Genomic DNA, 25,951 nt, shown 5'->3' on the forward strand with positions numbered 1-25,951 from the left:
GGGCACAACCCGCCAATCAGTGCTGGGGTCCCAGGGCCCTGCCCGCCAATGGGCGGTCAGAAGAAGCTGACAGGGCGGGGCAGAGGGGCGGAGCCCCCTGGGTACGGGACTGGCAAGCGTAAGACCCGCCCCGCCCCGCGGGGATTGGCTACCCTGGGTCTCCCGAGCGCCAGTCACGCAGCCTGCAGCTCAGTGGCTTGTTTTCCAGCAGCCGGTGAGGGGTCCGCCTCGCAGGAGGTGGAAGCCCGAGGTGGAGGCGGGACATTAGGGTGGACGTGGCCCTCCTGCCGCCTGACAAAGTGTCCACCAGACTGTGGTCAGGATCCCCAATTTATGTCTACGCCCGTCCGTGCCTTCCCCCACCCCCCGCTTTTCAAACCCACTTTCAGCTAGAGCTGCCTAAACAGTGAGGACGCGGTCAAGACTGCATTGCGTTCCGTGGAACTTTAAGTCAGTAAATCCTGACCATGCAATTCATAGACACAAAATAAGTCCTAGGAGGGCTCAAACACTTAAACACAGCAAATAGAATAAGTATACTGGAAAACGCACTGGGAGAATTTCATGTCTCAAAGAAGTAGTGTTATGATTAATAGGTGTGTTTAAATAATTCAGGTGTAAACACATTTCAGAAATAGGAAGATGAGATAAGACCAAATAAAACTAAATAAATTTAGAAATGCTGGGCAAACCTACAAGTATTTTGCATAAAAATAACATCCTATTTGAGTACAGGGGTTCACAGAGCAGGGTCAGTTTAGCTGCTACTGGCTTTCACGGGATAAGGTGGGAAGAGTGTTTCTGGTCCTTACCTCGTTTTGAGCAGGTAAATATAACTTGATTTCCATGGACTGGAAATGAGCCAACTAATTATTACTGTGAAAGTGCATAAAGGGAAACCACACTAAAGTGGAGTTGGGGGTCAGTGGGGGTGCTGTTATATATCATCACCCAGGGTCAATTACAGGAAAAATTGTCTGTCACAGGCCCCAACATGAAGAAGATACTGTGTGCTCCCAGGAGAAACCGACTCCCCAGCAACTTAGCCAGAGAGAAACCATCATCCCCCTAAACTGACGCTTTCCTCCAATGCACTTTCACTTGAAATGACCCCTCCCAACTTCCTCCTTTCTTCCTGTAAAACAACATTCCTCTCCTTTGCTTGTGGAGCTGGCCTATGATTTTTCCTACAGCTTGATGTCCTAAATTGGATTTTTTTACTGTTTCTGAATAAACCCCTTATCTGCTGGTAAAATAACTGACTGCTATATTTTTAAGGTCAACATAATTTGGTGGCCCATATGGAGATCCAGAGGACTCCTGACATCTCTGAGGCTGATGAGCAAGCAGGTGCAGTGTCCTTGCTCTGAAAGACTCTGGGAAGGGTCCTTTGGTGCAGACTCGCCAGTGATCATTTTGAAAATAGCCATCCAGAAATAACATCTTCATACCCTCTGATCCACAAATTCCACTTTTCAAAATTTTCCCCTAGTAGCCCTGGCTTGGTAGCTCAGTTGGTTACAGTGTCCTGCCTATATGCCAAGGTGGTCAGTTCATTCTCCAGTCAGGGCACATACAAGAAGCAACCAATGAATGAATACATAAGTGGAACAGCTAACTCTCTCTCTCTCTTTCAAATTAATAAATGAAATGAAAAGAGAAGCATTAAAAATTCCCCCCTAGTGATGCTTCCCTGTGTATGAAATGAAGTATGTTTAATATATTTTATCCAACAAATAACAACAGATAAAATTTTAAAGTTTTCAGTAGAAGAGAATTTGTTAAATTATGGTTTGCTCACATTGTGAAATATTATAGAACATTAAAAATAGGTGAGAATATATGATATTTCATTAAAGAAATAAAACCTAGTGAGGTGGTTCTAATGGATTTTACGAGAGAATAACTTCCTTTTTTTTAGATTTTATTTATTCATTTTAGAGAGGGAAGAGAGGGAGAGAGAGAGAGAGAGAGAGAGAGAGAGAAACATTAATGTGCGGTTGATGGGGGTTATGGCCTGCAACCCAGGAATGTACCCTGGCTGGGAATCGAACCTGGGACACTTTGGTTCCCAGCCCACGCTCAATCCACTGACCTACGCCAGCCAGGGCGAGAATAACTTCTAAATAATGTTATTATGTGAGAAAAGTATTCTGCAGAACAAATTATGTTTAAAAAAACCCACTCAGGTAGAGGACATGCTGAGAGGAGACAGAGGGACTACTAACTGGGATCAGGGCCTTGGGCAACGTAGAGGGGAAAACTTGCTTTTCCTTCCTGTCATTTGGAATGTTGTGTCATTTTGAGACAGCATAGGAAGAACTCCAAGACTGCAATATTGTCACTGGCCAGCACTTAGCACCCTGGTTGCCAGGAAACACCTTTTACCAATTAGGTAGAATAAATAGTAAACCGAGGCAGGGAGGAGGAAGGAGACAAGTCTCACATGCTAACTCAGCAGTCCTGACCCTGTTCTGATAATATTGCCAGGTGTTCCAACATCACAAGAAACACCATATTAGCAATAAAGAAGGAAAGTCCTTGAAGTTTTGTGTAACATTTCCAGTATCTGGGAAAGAAAGCCTTGAAACTGTGCTTTCATCCCAAGGCCTGTATGTGGGAGAGGGTCCCCAGTGCCCACAGAAAGAGCCCATAAAACAGCTTTGGTTAATTGCCTACCCCTGGTCACTATCTATTTTACGAGGGAGTCCCTGCTTACAGAAAGAGCCCATAAGTAACTTTGAAAAGTGCTCCAATTTTAATTAACTGCCTCCTGTCATGTATTTGTTTTACAATAGGATGACCAAATGGAGTCTGGAGCAAGGTAAGGATTCAGGCTGATAGACCCCCATTCATCCCTAAGTTTGGGTAGTCACATTCCCCCAGGAAAGCTGGTGCCATATTTACCCATTAATCAATATGTGACTTTTTTCCCTCCTACCCCACCAACTATATAAGTCCTAAGAACAAAGGTCTCTCTCTCGGGAGCTCTTGGCTTCGAGCCACAGGGCCTTTGGCCCCCTGGCCTCAGGCTGCTCAGGGGCTTGCCACCCTGGTCTTCAGGTGCTCTTGCTTTTCTCACCCTGATTACTCTGAAACTTTCCCTTTCACCCCCTGATCTACCCAGTCCTGTTCTCTTCCATGGAAGCAAACCACTAATACACTGATTACATGCTACTAGATTTGCTGATATGTAATTCTTTACATGCGTCAGCAAGAAGAACCAGGTCTCTCCTATCAACAATTTGTTTTCTCCTTTACTTAAATCTATCTATAAATATTTTTGTAGATAAAAGAATGGATGAGAAATAGTTGGTTATATATGTATGCATGTAAAAGTGACTCAACAAAAATTCTGCACACCCTCATTGCATCCAGTGGTTAATGCTGCCTTCCTTATCCGAATAGCATGTTGACCACCCAAAGTGTCCAATTTGCATCCAAAACTATTCCAGCAGGAACATTTCTGTGGGGGAGCTTTTCCTGCAGAGCCCCCCATTTGCCACGGATGAGAATAAGTATACCAAGACATGATCTGCTTAGGAAGGAAAGGTGGTTGGCCTCTTAAAGGAGAAGGACTTGGAGCCTTTTCCTCAATGGGCTTTTATTAGGTTCATTTTACACAGAAATACAGGTAAAGCTCATTAATCATTGTCATGCAGTAAGGATCAAGCAATAGACAACATACAAAGAACTATTAAGGCTTATTCTGAGTCAGGGTTTGTTAGCTAAAGGGCTACAAAACTTTGGGAAACAAATCATTTCCTACTCATACCCTTATTGTTTAATTGAGAGCATTCTTAGCAAAGCATGTTTCTCAGGATTTTATATATTCTTTCTTATGTCTGATCACCGGGGGAACCCACCCTTTCCAGCACAGGGCTGCACCACCCTCTGTCATTGTTTCAGGCTTAAGTCAGGCAGGGGAAGTAAGGCAGCCAAGAGATTAGGAGACTTCTTGCAGACAGAATGAGGACTCAGGACATGTCAAAGCCGAGGGGTGAGGGTCCATCACCCGCTTTTTCCATAGCCCCCCAAGTCCCTCCCTGGGGCATCCCTGTGATCGTGCCTGTCTTTGATCATTCCCCCCTTGGGAATCTTACCTGACATTGGCTAACAGATCAAGCATTGGATGCCAGGCAGGATGAAGAAAAAGGAGTGGAAGCGGTGCCTCCACTAGGGATAAATCTGCTCTCTGTCTGTCTGCTATAAACTTCCTGTATTCAATTTTTTTGTTTGCGATCATCAAGAACCTAGTTACCTGTGCCCACCTTACCTGTGCTCACCTGTGACAGGTTGTGGGTCAAGTCGCCAGTTGGGAGCATGTGAGAGGCAAATGATAGATGTTCAAAGTGAAAAATAAATGAATAAATTAAAAAACTCAAAGAAAACAAAACACACATTTTATGTGGATCTGTATGTATTAATGGACCCTGTATTCTTTTCCAGCAATCTTTCTATTCAGAGGGCATTACTCAACTGTTGCACTTACTGTAGCTTTGTAATACAATGCACTTTTTAATTCTTCTTTATTTTAACAGGTAAACTTAAATTGAGCTTGTTTTACTTTAAAAATTTTTACTGAGCCCTGGTCAATGTGGGTCAGTTGGTTGGAGCCTTGTCTTGTTATGTAGGATAGATAGCAAACCAAGCCAAGGAGGAGGAGGGAGACATGTCTCATCTGCTGACTCAGCCGTCCTGAGCCTGATATGATAATAGTGCCAGGTGTTCGGAACATCACAAGAAACACCATGGTGGCACAGGAAGAGGGAGCCCGTGAAATTCTAGGTATCATTTCCACTGTCTGGGAGAAAAAAAGCCTTTGAAACTGTGTTAATTCCAAGGTCTGGTTGGTGGGTGGGAGGGGGTCCACAGAGCCCAAAGAAAAAGCCCAGAAAACAGCTTTGGTTACTTGCCTACCTCTGGTCACCATCTGTTTTATGAGGGAGTCCCTAATGTTTACAAAAAGAGCCTGTAAATAACTTTGGGTGACTGCCCCAACTTTAACTGGCTTCTGTCACATATCTGTTTCACAACAAGAAGGACAAATGGGGTCTGGAGTGAGATAAGGATTCAGGCGAACAGACCCCCACACATACCTAAGTTTGGGTAGTCACATCCCCTGTGGAAGCTGGCACCACCTTTACCCACCAATCGATATGTAATTCTTCATCCCCCATCCTGCCAAGTACATAAGTTCTCAGGACCAGGGACCTGAGGCTCTTGCCACCCTTGCCCTTGCCTGTTGCTGCCCTTACCTTGCCCTGCCCGGAATCTGCACCTTTCACGCCACCTTGGCAAGGCCTGTTGTCTTCCATGAGAACGTATCACTAGTACACCCTGCTTGCTCACTAGTAGACTGGCTGATCTGTAATTCTTTACTGCATCAGCAAGAAGAACTGAGTTTCTTCTATAACAATTCCATGAACCAAAAGGTCGTAGTTCAAGCTCTAGTCAGGGCACGTGCCTAAGTGGCAGGTGCATTCCCCAGTGGGGACACGTACGAGAGGCAACCCTTTGATGTTTCTCTCTCATATCGATGTTTCTCTCCCTGTCTCTCCCCCTCCCTTCCCTTCTCTCTGAAATCAATAAGTAAGTCCTCTCGGTGAGGTTTAAAACATTTTTGCTGATATTTTAATCTAGATCACATTACATTTATAGGTAACTGAGAAATGTAGATCATTATATATTTTTCTATCCAGAATATGCTGTTGCTTTCCTGTTGTTCAAGTGTCTTTTCAAACAAAAGGTTTTATTTATTTTTAGAGAAAGGAAATGGGAGGGAGGGTCAGAGAGGGGGGAGAGAGAGAGAGAGAGAGAGAGAGAGAGAGAGAGAGAGAGAGAGAGGGAGAGATATCAATCAGTTGAGTCTCACACGCCCTCAGCTGGAGAGCGAACCGTCAACCCAGGCATGTGCCCTGACCGGAAATTGAACTGGTGACCTTTAGATCTGCAGCACGGCACCCAAACCACTGAGCTACCCCAGTAGGTGTTGTTCAGGTGTTTTTTATTGGGTAGCATGTTATGAATTCGTTCATACTGATCTTACACATTCTTGTTAAGTTCATTCCCAGGCATTTCACCAGTTTTGTTGCTATTGGGTGTTTTTAAAAATTATATCTTTAACTTACTCTTTTGTATATAAAGGATATTTAATTATGCATGCAATTTGCCCTACACATTACTTAATTCTATTATTTGTAATAATGTAAAAATGAATTCTAATGATTTTCAAGGTAAGTAAGCTATCATGTAATAATAATTACCACATTATTTTAGTTATGTATAACAGAAAAGTAGCTAAAGCTTGGCAGAAAACACGAAGAAAGAAGATAATGTGAAGGGTTAGAAAAATTATTTTTGTTAGTTGTAAGTTTATTAGTGACTAAAGAAATTAGTAAAAGCATTCTTAGCATTTTAAATGAGTTATGGCCTAGATGCATGGTGTTCTAGTACTTTGAAATCAGAGAAGTATCTTACAGGTGAAATTGTGCCCCTTGTAGGTAATCTAAGGAATTTATAATACAGCAATTATCTACATTTTCAAAAGGTAAATTTCAAAATGGTGAATTCTGGGAACTAAAAGACTAAGATTATTGATTCTAGTTGCATTATAGGAGAGCTATTGAAGAGTGATGTATGGGCAGTGAGAAGAAGCAGTGACCCTCAGATGTCTGCCATGGTGTATCACAGTGTGGTTCTGTCTCTAAGGTGTCAGACCATTTTTGCTTCCTGAGATTTTGAGGGTGTCTTTTCAGCCTAGGACACTCGCCAATCTTTGCAAGATGGTGAACTTTTGTGGGTGTTGTTGTTGTTCTTTAGGTCTCAGTTTGTGTCCTGTCTGTGCAAAGAGAGAAGCATTGTTTCACATCTAGGGAGCAAAGTGATGTGCGGTGTCCATTCTCCTGGACTCCTCATTGAGGTCCATGTAGAGCAGGGCTTCTCATTCTCAGCACTGCTAAGCAGGATAGGTAGCAAACCAAGGTGGGGAGGGGAAGGGGCCACATACCACTCAGTATTTCAGCAGTCCTAAGTGGGGTCAGGTAAGGTTTTCAGAGGTTCCACAATCACAAGAGAGACCAGGATGAGCGCACCAGCAGCTGGAGGGGAGCCTTTGAAATTCTATGTACCATTTTCTCTATTGGGAAAGGAAGCCTTTGAAACTGTATGTTAATCCCAAGGTCGGGAGAAGGGCTGGGAGAAGGGCTGTGGAGGGGAAGCCTGGAGGCTCGCTGTAAACATGAAAGCCCTGAAACCCCAGCAGGTGGGGCACTCAGACTAGCTGGGGGCAAGCTTGCAGGTTCCTGTCAAGTGCATGTCACAAATAAACCTGCTACCTCACTTTCACTGTGCTTGTTGTCCCTTGCCTGAATCCATTCTTTCAGGCAGGACAAGAACCGAGGAGAGGAATCCCCCTAACTCCCCTCACTTGTTACTCCCTAGTAACAGTACTGATGACCTTTTGGGCCAATAATTCTTTCTCCTGTTTTTTTTTTTTTCTCTGCTGCATTGTAGGTGCTTGTTAGCATGCATTACCTCCATTTACTCCTGGTCAATAACACTCTCCCTCACCTCCACCTTCATGACAATCTAAAATGTGTCCCTGCTTTATGTAATGTTCCCCTGAGGGCAAAATCACTTGTGCTTGAGAACCACTGACAACTGTTTGTGGAACCTTAGTGATCTGGCTTTGGTACGTAGTATTTTTATTATCACCCAGTTTAAGTTAGTTCTAACTCCAATTGTGATTTGTTTTGGGGGTTATTTAGAAGTGTATTTTATAACATACAAATAAAAGGATTTTCTAGTACCCTTGTTTCGAATTTCTACATTATTAGCAATGAGAGCAAGTAACATACCCTATATAATTTCACTGAATTGAAATTTGTTGGAACTTGCTTGTAGGTTCCAACAAAGAGCACAATATGGTTAATTTTTTCAATTTGTATAATTCATTTTTGCTCTTTGTAGTCCAGAATTATAACCATGGACATTCAGAGTTGTTACAGGTAGGCACAGGTAAGCAGGTTGTTGGTGATCGTGCACAAAGAATTGAACTGAACACACAGAGTTTATAGCAGACAGAGAGAGCAGATTTAGTAAGTGATAATACACTCCACAGAACATGGGAGTGGTCTAACTCTGAGCAGAGATTGACCTCAGAGGCTGGAGTGATTCTGTTCTTATAGGGCAGATATTTCCTGGCTAGTTTTGGTGGGATTTTATTGCGCATGTGGTCTCCCATGATTTTCCTTGATTGGACATTGGAGAAGGGGGTTACACAATATTAACATATTATAATGTTATTATGATGAAGCAGGGGTCATGTAGCATCTTCTGTGCAGGAGCATTCATGGGTCACCATGATTCAGTGCTTTTCCAGAAAGCACGAACAACCCGTCTTAGAACAGGGTCTCTGTCCTGTATGGATGTCCTTTATCTCAGCCCTGGGGCACCTCCAGAGTTTCCTCCTTCCTGACTATCTCCTGCCTCAGAGTTATACAAATGATATTTACAAGGAAAAAAAATACCAATACACCCAAGTGAGATGCTTGGCAGAGAGAACCCACAGTCAGGGCATTGGCAGGGGTAGGGCTGGGAGCCAGGGATCAGGGGCTGGGTGGCTTCTCACAGGCTCCTGGCTGACAGTCAGCTTCATCCCATCCCAAGACCCAGAGTCCAGTCAGGCAAGGAGCACTGATCCTCCAGCAGGGGCCGAACACCTCACAGCCCTGATCCCAGGTACGCCACTGGCAGGAGGAGGAGGCCACAGTGGCTGTGAGAAGCTGTGCCAAGACTGCACACCCTCAGGCCCTGAGTCTGGCTGTCAGCCCTGCAGGGCTGGGAGTGGAGCCAGAAGTCAGGCCTGGAGTGTCCTCTGCTGCCAGTCCCCCCTACCACCACCACTACCTTCCTGTCACAGTCCCTTTGTCTGTGTTTCTGAGGGGAGTAAATTTCTCCATCCTGAGCCAGGCTTGTGCAATCTTAAGTAGAGTCCAGCTGGAATGCCCAACAGCCCCAGGTGAGACCCCGACATCTGTTCATCATCTTGGGGGCAGAGCTGGGTTTATTGCTCGGGACCATTTAGACGAGAAAGTTGTGTCCAGATGTGCTTTCACATTTCCATCACTGGAACAAGGGTACAAACTCCTGCCATTCTCTGTCTGTGTCCTGGCATCTCTGTCTTGGGATCAAAGGATATAAACTACAGCTTCATCCAGAGTGGGGAGGGCTTCCCAACTATAACAAGCCCAGCAGTAGCGGCCTCCCAGTTCAAAAGAAACTGACTTCCGCTCTCCTACCTTCCAGTCTCTGGGATGAGATGAGTGTGATGCTGGCAGGGCAGGGGCCCCTTGCTACCAGGAGGACAAAACTCAGGCCCAGGAAGACAGAGCAGAAAGACAGCTGAAGCTGTGTGCCTGGTGCTGCTGCTGGGCTGCCTGGCAGCCGGGCCTCTGGGCCTGGACTGTGTGCCAGAGCCGTAGTGCAGTTGTGCTCTTGATCCATCTTGCTAACATTTCCGGGCACGTGGCTGAAGGTGCTTCTGCCTCATAGACTTGAGACCATTCAGGTAAAACATGCTGCACACGCTGCTCAGTAACCTATAACTGATGTTTCGTGTTGGTCAGCCAAGGCCCTGAGCAGAGACCTGAGATCTGGTCTGGCTGCTGTCTGGAGAAGCACCGACCACAGGGAGGCTCACGCGTCACAGTGGCTGGACTGTCACAGGAAGGATGCCTGTGCCTATCCTCGACGCCACTGTGATGGGAATTTGTGGTTTGAGTCAGAGTCTCTCTCCTGACCCCAGAGCAGCCACATTCGGAGTTTGTCACGGACTCTGCCTGCTTTACTTGTTTTCCCATTTGAGTCACTGCCCAGGCCAGAGATGGCTGCCCCTACCCTGGGACAGAGAGTCAGTTGGTGTGTCCCAGTGAGGTCCAGAGGGTTCTAATGAGCCCACCTGACTGAGGACCACAGGCCCAGGCAACACTGCGGCCCAACATAGTGACACACAAGCCACCAGTGAACACAGTTCACGGCATGTGTACTGGCCTCTGCTGGACATGGTCAGGCTGGAGACGGGAGGGTGGCTGTTGCTGTCAGTGAGTGTGAGTCCAACTGTCACTGCAGAACATAACTCGTCACCTTGAACCATTGGGCTGTACATGGGCATGCTCTACAGACAGACATGCAGTACTCTGCTCTGGGGATCAGAGGCAGGTTTGGCTCATCCACCCAGTGCCACCCAGAGAGCAGATGAGGAAGCCCTGAGGCACCCACCTAGAAGGACCATCCTCCCCATTAGACAACCAGCTTCTGGGCAAGGGCAAGAGGCTTGGAATCCCTCAGATGTCAGGCTGCAGTCACTTCTTGGAGCCTGCACTTCAAAACAAGGATGGTGGTTGCCAGCCACTGCCAGGTGGGCAAGGGGTACGTGTGCATAAACACCCAGCTCCCTGCACAAGGTGGTCTAAGATTCTGTGAATTATGCAAGCAAGGCTCAAATAAAAGTCTCTCTTTCTCACTTAGCTTTGAGAGCCACACAGCATTTTCATAACACAGATCAGCTCAGTTATGTGAAGGAGGGAGTGTACAAGGGCATGTGCATTTGGTGGGTACCTTGGAGGCTGACAGCTACACTAGGAATGTGGTTTGCTGCTGAAGGGGAGGGAGAGAGAACAGACCTCTCTACTCATCTTGAATTACTAAGCCTTCTGGGAGAACTCCAGGGTCTGTCCCTGTGTTGGGGATGGTGAGCATCAGGTGGCAGTCTGTGGGTTCCCCTTACCACTATATTCAATGCCAGCCCCTCTGCCGCCATTACACCAGGACTCTGCCCCTCTCCCATGGCCCATGCTGAAAGCCACAGAATATTGAGTTTATGGTGTTCTTTCTGGGCTGTGGTGGTGGGGGAGAAACAGGGAAGGGAAACAAAACCCAAGAAATACACCTTCCTTTAAAAAAGCATAAAAGAACATCATAGTGGGTATTTATTATTGAAATCCACATAGTTTATGTAGACACTCTTCTTCACAAGCCTGGCACTGGGAGGACAGAAAGGTCATTGTTCCTGGTCATGGGGGTGGGTGTCCCCCTTTGGTGAACCCTCTCCATCAGTAATAGGGTGGGTCATGCTTAGGTCGTGTCCCTCATGCAGGAGAGGGTATGATGGGGTCCTCACTAACTGCCATCTCTGTGTATTGAACTCAGCTCTGGTTCTAAGAAAAGTGTGATCTCTGGTAGCGGCTAGCACCCTTCCTTATGCTTATGCAGATGTTTACCCTATTCTCACCTTCAGTCTTGCTGGACTCCCACCATTAGGCCCACTGGAATTTTGTCCTCCTGGGCCATTGTGGACATTATTTGTGAATGGGTGGCCAGGAATGACCAACATTGTGCATGTCCATTATCTCATCAGTCTTGACCTCACAAAGAAAAGTGTAAAGATACAGTAAGTACTAATTTCAAGATGGTGTCAGTGGTGTATTCAGCCCTTGGGACCCAGGTACAGAGTGCATTACGGAAGCTCCTGTGTTGCAGGCTTCATGAATGACATATGCAGACTGGGTGCACCTGTCACAGGAGAAACTCGGTTCTTCTTGCCAATGCACTAAAGGATTACAGATCAGCAAGTGTATTAGCGTGCAAGCAGGATTTGTTAGTGATATGTTCTCATGGAAGAGGACAGGTCTTGCTGAGATGGGAATGAAAGGCAAGAAGTTGGATGGCAAGAGCACCAGGTCCTTTGTCCTGAGAACTTATATAGTTGGTGCGATGGGGGCAAAGAACTTACATATTGATTGACAGGTAAAAGTGGTGCCAGCTTCTATGGGGGATGAGACTACTCAAACATAGGTATGTGTGGGCGTCGGTAGCCCAAATCCTTATCTGGCTTCAGACTCCATTTGGTCATCTTGTCAAATACATACGAGACAGGAGACAGTTAAAGTTAAAACAGTTACCCAAAGTTATCTATGGGCTCTTTCTGTAAACATTAGGGACGCTTCATAAAACAGACAGTTGACAGAGGCAAACGGTTAGCCAATTTTGTTTTACGGGTCCTTCCTTGAGTGCTGTGGACCCTCTCCCATCTTCTAGGCCTTGGGATGAAGTCTGAGAGCCTTTCTTTCCCAGATGGTGGAAATGATACCTAGAAATTCCATGTGTTAGCATGGAGTTTCTTGTGATGCTGCACCATCTAGCAATAGAATTGGACCAGGCTAAGGACTGCTGAGTTAGTGGGTAAGACCTGTCCTTCCTTGTCTTCCTTGTCCTTCCTTGTCCTCCCTTCGCTTACCATCTATCCTCACACACCAATGCATGCTGTGCACCAGGAAATGCTGACTCTGAAGGGGCAGCAAGGAGAGTGAGAAAGACTAGGTGCTCAGATTGAGACAGGCTCACTCCCGTGCACTAGCATACATCCCCCTGTGCTGTTCACCTCTGAGGCTTCGGAGGTTGTAGGAAACTAGGAGAAGAGCCAAGACAAGCCAAGGGAGGAGGGTAGGGAGCTGATTAGAAGAAAAGGCCCCACTTCCCAGGAGTCCGGGGAATTCCCTTCTCTGGTGAGTCTATCTCAAATCCCTCTCTCTGGGCAGTAACCAAAGTAGACTGGCTCCAGACTTACCCATTTGTAGGGGTTAAATTTCTGTGGCTGAGAGTATGAGTTCTTGGTGTCTCTTTCTGAATTCTCTGCTTTCAGTGATGGCGGAATGAGGGACTCGGGCTTCATATTTGTATGGAGACAAAACTTTTCAGAAAAGGCCATCAAAAACCCATGAAAGATATTGATGCTGATATCCCCATATTACTCATGGAACTGTTTGTCCATCTCATCTCTTGTCATGAAACTGAAGGGTTTGTTTAACCAGTTACTTCTGTACTAATTACAATCTTGGGGAGAGTAAGGTTCTATAGACTTCTGAGGGCTATTGACATGTGATTTAACCGTAATGATTCATTCACTTCACCTGCAAACATAGGGCTCCTCCTGAGTGTGTCCTCTGGTGTCTGAGGAGATGTGACTTCTGTGTAAAGCCTCGCCCACACACCCTGCAAACATAGGGCTTGTCCCCTGAGTGTGCCCTCTGGTGTGTGATGAGATGTGACTTCCATGTAAAGCCTCGCCCACACTCCCTGCAAACATAGGGCTTGTCCCCTGAGTGTGCCCTCTGGTGTGTGATGAGACTTGATTTGCATGTAAAGCCTCGCCCACACTCCCTGCAAACATAGGGCCTCTCCCCTGAGTGTGTCCTCTGGTGTGTGATGAGATATGACTTCCGTGTTAAGCCTCGCCCACAAGCTCTGCAAACATAGGGCTTCTCCCCTGAGTGTGTCCTCTGGTGTGTGATGAGATATGACTTCCGTGTAAAGCCTCGCCTGCATTCTCTGCAGACATAGGGCTTCTCCCCTGAGTGTGTCCTTTGGTGTGTGATGAGACTTGACTTCCGTTTAAAGCCTTTCCCACACTCCCTGCAAACATAGGGCTTCTCCCCAGAGTGTGTCCTCTGGTGTCTGATGAGATCTGACTTCCATGTAAAGCCTCGCCCACACTCCCTGCAAACATAGGGCTTCTCTCCTGAGTGTGTCCTCTGGTGTGTGATGAGATGTGACTTCTGTGTAAAGACTTGCCCACACTCCCTGCAAACATAGGGCTTCTCCCCAGTGTGTGTTCTCTGGTGTCTGAGGAGATGTGACTTCTGTGTAAAGCCTCGCCCACACACCCTGCAAACATAGGGCTTGTCCCCTGAGTGTGCCCTCTGGTGTGTGATGAGATGTGACTTCCATGTAAAGCCTCGCCCACACTCCCTGCAAACATAGGGCTTGTCCCCTGAGTGTGTCCTTTGGTGTGTGATGAGACTTGACTTCTGTTTAAAGCCTTTCCCACACTCCCTGCAAACATAGGGCTTCTCCCCTGAATGTGTCCTCTGGTGTGTGATAAGAACGAACTTCGATGTAAAGCCTCGCCCACACTCCCTGCAAACATAGGGCTTCTCCCCTGAGTGTGTCCTCTGGTGTCTGGTGAGACATGACTTCGATGTAAAGCCTCGCCCACACTCCCTGCAAACATAGGGCTTCTCTCCAGACTGTGTTCTCTGGTGTGGGATGAGATGTGACCCATCATTGAAGCCTTGCCAGCACCCACCGTGCTGGATTCGTAAAATTTTTGACATTCCTGCTTTCACAAATAACTTGCCTGTGTCCTCTGGACTCTCTTCCTGGCCTCTGCAGGGCTCTTCCTCCATCATTCTCTCATGCTCACTAGAACTTGTCATTTGTTCTTTGGAAGGTTGGAAAAAGGGTCTTGAGAGTCTCTTGTGACTGATCCTTTTAAGCAAAGCTTTGGATCTTTCTTTGAGCTCTTGACATTTAGCCTTATCATTCCAGCTGTGTGTACAAGTACGTTGCTGCTGCTGATTCTGATCCTCTGGACAGGGGTCCTCTGCTTGGAGGTGTTTTCTTGCAGATGTTCCTGGGAGAATCTGAGAGGGATGATTGAGTTTCACGTGCTGGCTGAGGAATTTCTGACTGGAGAAGGCCAGAGAGCAGGAGGGACATGGGTGCACCTCTGGCTTTGGTTCTGCTGAAAGAGAAAGGTTTGGTAAGGGCAGATGTTGATGAGAATGCCTGGGCTGTACTTGTCTCCTGGGAAGACCTGCCCCATGAATCCTTCTTATTGTGGTGACATGGCAAGTTCTGTCTCCCACAATGTGTCCACTCCCAGTCTATTTTCCTTTGTATTTTGATGCAGTGCATCTTCTTCAGAAACCCAGGAAGCCCACGTCAAGGGTCTTTGCTAACATTGCTCAGACTAGGGACTTTCGAGTAGCAGGAGAGGCAATTTCACTCCCTGAACTACAGTGACCTTTCCCCTCTACAGGTGTCCTCTAAGTCATGTTAAAGAGGAAAACTAGGAATTGCTTCTCTTTCAGTTTTTCAAAACTATAAAATAGTATCTTTCCTGCTCTTGCTTGTGTGGCTCAGTGGATTGAGTGCCTGCTGTGGAGGAAGGACTCACAGGCTAGATTCCCAGTCAGGGCACGTGACTGGGTTGTGGGTAAGGCCCCCAGTAGGGGGCGTGTGAGAGGCAATCATGCATTGCTGTTTCCCTGTTTTTCTTCCTCTTCCTCTCTAAAAATAAATAAAATCTTAAAACAGAAGTCATTCCTCAGGCCTCACACCAAATATTTGTGCTTCATTTCATTCAGTGTTAGTCCATTTCAAATATCCTGGTAAGTCCTGTTTAAAAATATTTCTCCAACCACACGTCTTACACACCTGACTCCTGTTCCTCTGGCCAATCCACCATGCTTCCTCACTTGGAGATGAAATAATCTCTGAGGGAATTCCCCACTGGAGTTTATTTTCTAAAAATTAACAAAGCATGATCAGAACAGAGAACAGGCTACTCTACAGCTGACGACTGCACACTTGCACTCAGGAAAGTCCCCAGTGTCTCAACTCTCATCATCAGCACTACATTTCTGGGCTGCTAAGCATCCGTCTGATCTCTATTCTTACCCTCTAGGCTGAGATGAGACCTGAATGACCCTCAGCCAATTCAACGCCTCACTTCTTTTCTTCCCTGTACTACCTGCTCCCTCTGCCTGCAGGTATTTTTATAAATGCTATCTCCTGAGGAGCCCTTCCTGGACCACGTGCCACACCGCACCTCCCCTCACACTGATCCCTTGGCACTTGTCTTGGATTAGTTTTCTCCAAAGCACTAACCACTGTGTGGTGTTATGCACATGCAAGCACGTGTGCCTGGGTTTCCCTCCTTTATTGGTCAGCTCCTCAAAACAGTGATTCTCATCCTCATGTTAATCTGTATTTCCAGGCCCCAGGACCATGTGGGCCACAGAGGAGGATTTTGCCCAACAATTCACTGAAATGGTGAACAAATGTGCCCTGACTGAATGGTGTGGCTTGGTGGTTTGGGTGTTGTCTGAAAACTGAAAGGTTACAAGTTCCATTCTTAGTCAGGGCACATGCCAGGGTTGGGGGCATGCCACAGACAACCAATTAATGTTTCCCTTGCACATTGGTTTTTCTTTCTCCCACCTTTCCACTCTCTGTAAAAATAAATAAAAGCCTGTTTAAAAAGATTTGATTTAGGTATTTATTTATTTTCAGAAAAGGGGGAAGGGAGGGTGGGAGAGGGAGAGAAATATCAATGTGTGGATGCCTCTCACATGCCCCTTACTGGGGACCTGGCCCGCAACCCAGGCATGCGCCCCAACTGGGAAACAAACTGGTAGTCCTTTGGTTCACAGGCTGGTGCTCAATACTCTGAGCCACACCAGCCAGGGCAAAATCTTCAAAAAATAATGAATGCCTATAAACAAAAACATTTTATTTAGAAGTATGGAGGAAAATTAACAAGAAACAGCTATAAAAGTGTCAGGAATACTGCCTTGGTGAGAGAACTGGTTAGTACTTGAAAACTTTTTTTTGCCCCTCAGTCTTTCAGTACTATATGCAGTTGTGTATTTTGTTCATGAAATTTTTTTTAAGATGTTATTTATTTTTAGAGAGGGACGGGAGGGAGAAAGAGAGAGAGAGAAACATCAATGTGCGGTTGCTGGGGTCATGGCCTGCAACCCAGGCATGTACCCTGACTGGGAATCGAACCTGCGACACTTTGGTTCGCAGCCCGCATTCAATCCACTGAGCTATGCCAGCCAGGGCTTGTTCATGAAATATTTTAAAAATAATATAAAAATTTTGCCTAAGAGTCAAAGGCATATGAATGAATTGTGAATTTCTGAAGCATCTGAGTTGAAAATTTACTGACTTTAGAGTGGATTTTACTCTACTCAGGAGCTGGATCATGAATATTTCTATGGAGAATTCTCTTTCTTTTTGTTTTGAAGAACAGTGGTGCCCACCTCTCCTGGCTGCAAGCTCTGTCTTCCACTTGCTGCCCCACTTGCTGCCCAGCTCCTGGCCATACTCATCCCCGAACCAGACCAGCAGCTCACAGCCCGGCCTGATGACCCGGCAGGTTCGGTAGAAAATCTGCCTGTGGTATTGAAAGGCCACCATGTTCTGCTCTTCATCATCCCGGGCACAGTTCACATACCTGGGATTGAGGCAGAGGAAGGGAAAGAAAACCACAGTGATGAGGTTCCTCTACCTGTTACATCCATGTCCAACTCCTCGCCCCTAATGCTCCTGGGGAACCTTCTGTTCAGTGTCTGAGCATCTGATAGCATGTCATGTGAATTCCTATCTCCAAGTCCTGCTTGCAGTGCGAATGCTGCCTAATACCATTTTCTAAAACAGAGTTGTAGACTTAACCTCCACCCTGATTGGCCGTAATATCCAGTGATCTCTGGCTTTTACAAACTCTAAATTGAGTTGTCTCACACCACAGAGCCTGGTGCTTGATCTAGGGCTCTGCTTCAAAATCAGCTCACTAATTATCCAGTACTCAGCCCACATCTATTTTCTTTTGAGAGTCCTTTGTCCAACCCTCATACACTTTATTTAGGGTACCTTTCACTTGCCTGTCCCACGGTTACCATAGAAAATTGAAGGTCCTTTCGTCTTAGTAAAATAAAACAGAACAATAGTAGTTGATTCACATCCTGTTATCCCTGATAAAAGAGAGCCCCTCTCAGGAAAGGGGCCCATGACCATTTCTCTGCAGGCCTCAGAGCCCAGCTCTAGTTAGAAGTGAGGCTGGGATGGTGTGCTGCCCTCACAGGTTTAGGCCATCCTTGCTTTGTGGTATCTTGACACTGTGCACCTCTTGGAAATTATAGTTAAATGCTTCTAAAAGCGTTTTTTTAATGTCTGTCTGCAAGAAGTCCCTCATACGGACATGGGTTGTGTGATCTGTTTAAGTAATGTATTCCTGCATCTAAGCTGGAATATAGTAAGTGCTTAATTAATGCTCATTTCATAAATTAAAGTCTAATCCAGTGTCCCTGGGGAATCTAGGCTCTTCAAGGTCCTTTCCAGTGCCCAAGTGTGTCTAGCAGAGAGCTTTATATTTTGAGGACACATGCTATCCTTTTTTCCTAAATGTCCCCTGAAATGAAAGAACAGTGTATGGAGAAAAAGAGAAAATAAGGATGAAGGGAGACCACTGACGGAGGCATGACGAGAGGGAAAGATATATGGGTTTGTGGGGGATGACAGTCTCCTCTGGCACCCAGAGACCTGTTGACCTCACCTCATCCAGTTGGCCCAGGACCTGTCCTTTCCATCCACATACTCATAGCAGTTTCTCCCTTTGGCGATCTGTGTTTCAGAAAAGAAGTTAAAGACCTTTTATTTTTCTTGTGGGTAGGTAACAGTCAGAAGAATTCCTTTACTCTATTGTCATTAAAGCTCTTCCAGCGTGCATGGGGATTCAACTGCCAGTTGTCACATGATATTTTTCTTAGTCATCATCTACACATCTGAGTCTACCTGTCCAATCAGAGTGGGAGAGCCACTCTTTTGTGTCTGTACCACTTTGTTCCTGCTTACCTTCTGATCCTTAAACAGGAGCTCTGTGTTCATGTGAAGTCCGCTCAGTACACAGAGCTAATCATATTGTCCCCTCCATATCTAGCACATAAGAAGTGAGGTCCCTCCAAGCCTCAGAAGGCATGTGGGAAGCCAGAGGACAGTGGAAGAGGTAAATAGTTCTCACCAGCCAGGAGTATCTGCTCTTGGCTGCCTCTCCATCTTCTGTGATGTGTCCTTCATAAGGGCCAAAGTGCAGACCCACTGGCAAGTCAGCTGCCTCATTCCACACTCCAAGCCGAGCCTCAGGGATGCCCGATGGCCTGATTCTCAACCCAGGGGGCAGGGTGAGGGCTGAGCGGTGGGGATGCCCCTTGTCCACTGCACTGTCCTTTACAAATGTAGGGGGTCCATGCACAGCACAGCTGTCAATGAAGAAGTTCTGACACTTCTCACAATCTGGAGACAAGAGCAACAGGGGTTAGGGAAGGTATAATGTATGTTCCTGGACACAAAGAACTTCAGAGAAAGTCCAGCACTGACATCATTGAGACTCTATCCTGTACTCTATGTCACCAGAGGAAGGGAATGATTTGGGGAGCAAAGGACCAGATGAAATTATTGTATCTTAACATGTTTCTCACTGAGGGTCACTTACAAAGGTAGTTATCATCCTGGGGATCGTTGACCTCTTGGTACACATGGCCCTTTCTTTCCTGTAGGCTGTACATCTTCACGTCCATCTCGTTTGTCCTGAGTTCTAAGTTGGAGGAAGGCCAGGTGAGCGAGGCTGGTAGGGTCTGCAGTCTTAGTTCCCATTTTGTCATATAACACACAATCTCCTCCCATCAATTTATTACCTGTCCTTCTGCATATTCTGGTATTTTACTGTCAACTATTGGTTCAGAAGATGAAGACTCCACACTAACTACAGATGACTGATTCAATTTTAGCTTCTAGATTTTCCCATTACCAGGTTTAATTTGCCAACCTGTAATTATTCATAAACTTTTTATTGGGTACACTTTATGTGTTAGGCATTGAGTAAAGGCCTGGGCACACAACACCAATAAAGTGTGGTTACCATTATCACAGTGGATTTATTGGACAAGTTGCATGTGTCGATTGTTTTAAAGTTAGTTTAATGTTTTCAAATAATGTATGAGTGGTGTTTCCTTATCTTCACTTTACACATTAGCATTCGGGAGCTCAGAGAATGTATAGGATTTGCCTAAAGCTCCAGTGCTAACTATAGTCTCAGGTTAGCCCAGCTTAAATCCAGGCCCATCCAAACTCCACCTCACATACCTAAGTCATACTTATCAGCCCTTCTATAGGACTTAGAAGAACTAAATTTCCAAATTATTTCTTCTTACCCGATTTTTGTCTAGTGTGCTTTCCAAAGGCACATGCTCCTCCAAGAGTGGACACTGGTTTCTGGGCATGCTCTGAGTCACTTGCAGTCATCCAATTTTCTGTTCCTGACAATTCCTTCAAACTATATTCCTTGCCTAATGGCACCCTGGATGTTGCCTTCAATGTAAGCACCACATATTAAAAGATAACATGTGTTTAATTTTTTAAGGCTTATGATACATTTTACATGCATGTCTTTAATACCTCACCCCTTCAAAATATCTAGGGAGTATGAATAGGGGATAGGGCCAATGTGGGTAATGAATCCAAGAATAGAACTCATGCTTTATGGCTCTTTTCTTTCAACTGTCTGTATAATATTGAGAGTGAAGGATATTGGGAAGAAAATAAGGAAATAGTTGGCAGAAACATATCTACACAATAAAATGGTGATAAAATCTGCAATACCTTAGAAAGAATATTTGTACTTAGATTAGCTGGTTCCCACCGATTGTTTGAATAAGCCCATATTGGTAGCTAGTGTTCTTCAGTTTCATGATCTGTAACATGCTAATTTTGAATGTTCTAGTGAACGTGACATTAAATAATGCTGACCAGTGTTCTGTGAATTGTGTGACAGTATGAATGTGAGATTACAGTCCTGCTATCAATTTACCTCTCAGCTCTCTCCATATTTCAAATCTCACAGAAATCACCTTCAGCATTCATTGATCATCCTGTAGTTTAATTTGTAACTGTGAAATTACTCATTCAGCAAACATTCAGGGCCCCTGATCTGGGTCTGCGACCCTTGAGAAGACTCAGATATGCAACAGCCTCTCAAAGAGCTCACAACACAGAGGTAGGCGGGCTGAACAAATGATTCTGAACAGGATGAGAGTGGGCTCATTGGAACTCATAGAAAGAAGCTGTTACCTCACCTTATAAGAAATGGCATTTGAAATCAGTTCCAGACAGACGAGTTTCTATTGAAGAGTGTATAACCTACATGAACTCCTTAAGTCATTTTATTATTTGTTGTTTCTCAATCATGAAACCTGAAGCTACTCAGGGGTGGTAGATGCTCTTTGATTAGAATAGGAGGCTGTGATCCTGTACATTTTGTATATTTCTTCACTTGGGACCATCCACTGTACAAACTGCCTATACAATGTACGCTTTCCTTAGTCGGCGGGTCTTAGTGCATCTCTCACTTCAGCACAGCAGAGAAGAAATTTGGTTAAAATCATCAGTCAGATGAACGATGTAATGACATATGGATAAGACAATGCAAACTTCAGAAAACTACTAAAGTTAATTTTTCTAGTTTTTAAAAAAGACTTTATCTTTTTGAGGTAGGGGAAGAGAGGGAGAAAAAGAGGGAGAGAAACATTGATCACTCGCCTCTCACACACATGGCAACTGGAAACCTGGCCCACAAACTAGGCATGCGCCCCGACCAGGAATCAAACTGGCGATCTTTCGCTTTGTAGGATGACACCCAACTGAGTCATGGTGTCCAGGGTAAAACCATGAAAGTTTTAATGAGTTTGTAAGTGGTTTAGAGAAGCAACTATGGGTTAGTTGCACTATCACTCATATTGTGATCTTAGACACGTAATCAAACATTTCTATATCTCTGAAAGCTCCCTTCCCTCATCATAAATGGTGAGTTATAGTACGTACCTCATTGGCTTGTTGTAATGTTTAAGGGAGTTTATTCACATAGAACTCTTAAAGTCTGAAACAGTGTGAGAATGAAACAAATGGTAGTTACTATTGTTGCTGTAGTTGTTAACCATTAAGATGATGATGAGCCCTGGCTGGTGTGGCTCAGTGGATTGAGTGCTGGCCCGCAGACTGAAAGGTCACCAGTTCCATTCCCCGTCAGGGCACATGCCTGGGCTTTGGACCAGGTCCCCCACTTGGAGGTGTGGGAGAGGCAACCTATCCATGTTTTTCTCCCTCTCTTTCTCCCTCCATTCCCCTCTCTCTAAAAAATCGATAAATAAAATCTTTAAAAAAGATAATGTTGGACAATGTGTTGAAGAGACCAGGAAAGGAAGGTGGCAGTTCCTAGGATGCTTTCTGCATTTTTCTGCTGTTACCTGCATTTCTCTCCATGAGGAAAATTTTGTTGTCAACAGGATTTGGGAAATACTCACTTTCTGGTGTTTACTCTGCTTCCTTCTGAAGGCCACCCAAGAAGGTGTGACTGAAAGATGATGAGAAATCAATGTTTTGATTGGTAAATGTTTCCAAAACCTGGAGATTCTTATTAGGGACACAGAATTCTGAATGAGAGTAGTCCAAGAACAATCGCAGGATGATTGGAAAATGTTTCTGAGGTATCATTAAGGCCTCGGCTTCTATTGGGGCCATCCACTAATTTCATTAGAATGTTTTAAAAAAAGTGTCATCTACGCTTCACCTTATGTTCATAAAGCATCTATTACATTTATTAAAGAATAAATTGGCCTCTCCTGACAAAAATGTAATACAAGTAACTGCACAGAAACTCCATGTCTTCCATATAACCCTTTCTCCGTCCTGTTGTCTTCATTCAAACTGGCCTTGTCCCGGCTGAGGGCACCTCGACCACCCGGCCTCCTTTCTCTGGTATCCTCCCCCCTGGGCACATACCGGCCACCCACGCCCTTCCTCAGTCATTAGCCTCTGGTCAGCACCCACAGTCTGCTGACCACAGAAGCAGAATCCCAGTGAAGTTGAAGATCACATCTTGAGTTCAGCCGTGTGTCAACCCCAGACCCATGAAAGTGGACCGACCCCACCCTCCGAACACTCACGATACTGGACAGAACATGGGGCCGACATCAGGAAACCACACGGAGGTCAACCCCTCCCGACCCTGGCCCTCCCCCCAGCTCCCGTCATCACCATATCAATACCGTTTCCCGTTTCCTGTTTGTCTCCATGCGGGCCACCGCGCAGCCAGGTGTGGGGACCCTCCTCACCCACCAGACCCGCCCCCTCCCTTGTGCTGACGACTCTTCTGAATTAGCTACTTCTCGCTCACTTTATGTTCTTACACATTCACTGCTTACTAATGCGTCTATAAATATAGACGATTACGTCGCCCACGTGAAAGTTGACGGGAACAGCCCCTCACTGTGCGACACACTGTTGTGCATCTTGCTTGTCCGCTGCACCAGCAAACCTGTTCCCTGGTGACGTCCTGAGACGCCGCCCGACCCACACCAGGTCCGAGCCGGGAGGGCAGCGCTGGCTCCTCCCGCCGCTCACCTTGCTGCCTCGGGGCCCGCTCTTCATCGGAGTCCTCAGGGTCCTCCTCCTGGAGCTCGGTGGCCCGCCTGCCTGCGGCGGTGACCCAGGAAAGTCCGGTCGAGAGACCCTGAGACCTGGAAAGAGACAAGACCTCTGTCCTGAGGCAGAGAGCGTGGGGGAGGGACAAGCCCAGGAAGCCCGTGGGACTGGCTCCGATGGGACGGGAGAGTCTACAGCGAGTTGCCGTGAGCCCCGCACCGTCAGCGCCAGCCCCGCTCTGACACAAAGGAGCAAACTCCCCCCACCGGTGTCCATGCCGGAGGGAGCTGCAGGTGCATGGGGGCCGCCAGAGTCGGAGCCAGCCCAGCGCCTGCCGGGTCTCCATGCTCCTCCGGCCCGGCCGGCCGCCTGTGCTACCTGGGCTGGTGAGCGCGTCCGAGTCCCACTTCACACTCCAGTGCCGGCCTTTCTCCCCGTTGGCAGGGCGCCCAGAGAGGGGGACTCGGGCCCTGGTGGAAGAGGGGCTGGACAGGGCGGGGCCGCGCAGCCGCAGACCCGCCTGAGGGGGGGGCGCTCTTGCCCTGCCCACTCTGTCCCACGTGCCGCCTCAGCGCGGGCTCCGCAGACCCGGCCGGGCGTCTGAGGGACCCCGCTGGCGGGCCTGTGGCGGCGCAGGAAACGCTCTTCTCCCGGGGAAGGGCCCGGAGGAGCCCCCGGGGTCCGGAGAAGCCCGCGCAGTGTCCGGCACTCCGCCGTCTCTCGGGCTGAGAGGCCCGGGGTCCCTCAGGACTCCATCTGCGTCTTCCGGGCGGAGGACACTCAGCGTCCCGGTGGGGAGAGGGCCAGACCGCCGCGGCTGAGGGGGGTTGGGGCGTCTCACGAGGGGCCGTCCGGGTCCCCTCCACTGAGTCGGTTTCCAGGACGACGGCATTCGGGGGTCTCTGCGTTTGGGGAGATTTGGTCTTTCCGGGTGGGCGAGCTGCAGGAAGGGCGCCCCGAGCTGAGGGGAACTGGGGTTCCAGGCTGTTTGGGGGTCTGAGGGTTGGGGGTCAGGAGACGTGGGGTCCTCCGGGTTAGCGGACGCGCCCCTCGATGCTGAAGGGGTTTGGGCCCCTCGGGATGAGGGCATCTGGGGTCTCTCTGGCTGGTTTGGGAGGTCTCGGGCTGAGGGTTCCACAGGCAGGGCCCCCCGCTTACCGGTGCGTCTCCCAGGTCCTCTGCCGCGCTGCCCACCGCGGCGGAGGGTGCTCTCCGGTCTCCTGGGCTTCCCGCCCTCGGCAGGAGTGAGGGTGCCCGAGGCGAGGTTCCTGCCCGGATAGCCGCGTGGGAGCAACCCGCCAATCAGTGCTGCGATCCCCGTGCTCTGCCCGCCAATGGGCGGCCAGAAGAAGTTGAAAGGGCAGGACGGGGGGCGGATCCCCCTGGCGTGCGAGCGGGCCAGCGGAAGACCCGCCCCACCCCGTGTGGATTGGCTACTGTGGGTCTCCCGAGCGCCTGTCACACATCCTGCAGCGAGGACCACCTTGGCGGTTGCCGTGGCTAGTTTTCCAGCGGCTGGTGAGGGACCCGACCCGCGGGAGCTGGGAACTCCGAGCCCGGGCAGGTCTTTAGGGTGGATGTGGCCCTCCTGCTGCCTGACAAAGTGTCTTTGTTGCACCAGACAAACCCCTCCGTCTTTCGTCAAACCCCTTTCGTCTAGACCCCTCCACGCCCTCCCTTGTGAAACCCACTTTCAAAAACAGCTGCATAACCAGCGAGGGCGCGGTCAAGACTGCACTGCATTCTGGGAAACTTGTCAGTAAATCCTGACCACGCAATTCCTAGACACAAAAGAAGTCCCAGAGGGCTGAAAGACTGAACACATGGAGTAATAAGTATACCAGAAAAGCCATGGGGAGAAGTGGTGATACGAGTAATAGGTTTGTTGAAGTAGCTTTGTCAGGTCTACAAAGGCTTCAGAAATAAGGAGACAAGATATAAGCAAACAGAAATGAAAACAAACAAAACACCCTGAGAAAACCTACAAGTATTTTGCACAAATATAAGGCACCTAATCTGAGGACGGGGGTTCAGGGTCAGTGTAGCTGCCACTGGCTTTTACAGGAAAAAATGGAAATAGGGTTTCAGGCCCTCACCTCATTTTTAGCACAAAAAGATAACTTCATTTCCATGGGTCAGAAATAAGCCAACTAACTGTAATTATTAATGTGAAATTGCATAAAGGGGAACCTCACCAAAGTGGAGTTGGTGGGTGAGAGGGAGTGCTCTCACGTAGCACCACCCTGGGTCAATTACAGGAAAAAGTGTCAACCACAGGCACCCCCAGGAAGATGTACTGGTGCCTCCCAGCAGAAATTGACCTCCCAGCAACTCAGCCAGAGAGAAACCGTGGAAGTGCAATACGACTTACCTCCATGGAAGACAACCCACAGAAGTTCTTTACATTCGAAGACCATGGTGCACTCAGGAAGACACCAGCCTTCCTCATCTCAAGATCTTTCATGGAATCATAACTTCTGCAGAAATCTGCATACACCTGTTTTATCGGTTCAGCCACAGCAAACTTATAGAAAGATGCACCCCCAAAGTCAGACAATGATGGCTCCAGCAACATGAAATCACAGATGGCTGGCCTGAAGGCCACATATCCGGGGTTTTGTGAAGGCCCTGGAAAACATGGTAGTTACATTCTCCTGAACAACAACATCCTTCCTTGGGGTGAAAGGGATCCCAACTTCTTAATAGTAATTTACTCAGGTTGGCCAGCTGGCTCCTGACAAAGAATTTGGACTTTGTATTATCAATAGAACATACAAGAACTATGTGGAATGATCTGCTCACAATAATTAGTCAATGTTTATTAAGTGATGAAATTCACTGTCATGAA

General features: G+C 47.1%; 1 protein-coding gene across 1 annotated transcript; it reads right to left on the reverse strand.

Annotated features, from left to right (window-relative positions):
• Positions 1-10,706: 10,706 nt before the first annotated feature.
• On the reverse strand, positions 10,707-25,520 carry LOC123827959 (histone-lysine N-methyltransferase PRDM9-like). The gene is made up of 11 exons (XM_045852399.1): positions 25,475-25,520; positions 24,262-24,371; positions 23,370-23,623; positions 23,083-23,198; positions 19,839-19,973; positions 19,121-19,222; positions 18,650-18,921; positions 18,185-18,252; positions 16,893-17,086; positions 13,053-14,581; positions 10,707-10,739 (listed from the first exon to the last, which is right to left on the reverse strand). The coding sequence occupies exons 1-11, from the start codon at positions 25,518-25,520 to the stop codon at positions 10,707-10,709; spliced, it is 2,859 nt and encodes a 952-aa protein (XP_045708355.1).
• Between the last annotated feature and the right edge of the window lie 431 nt (positions 25,521-25,951).

This window comes from Phyllostomus hastatus, unplaced genomic scaffold (genome assembly GCF_019186645.2).
Source record: "Phyllostomus hastatus isolate PE091 unplaced genomic scaffold, TTU_PhHast_1.1 phas_contig_948, whole genome shotgun sequence".
Taxonomy (NCBI): domain Eukaryota; kingdom Metazoa; phylum Chordata; class Mammalia; order Chiroptera; family Phyllostomidae; genus Phyllostomus; species Phyllostomus hastatus.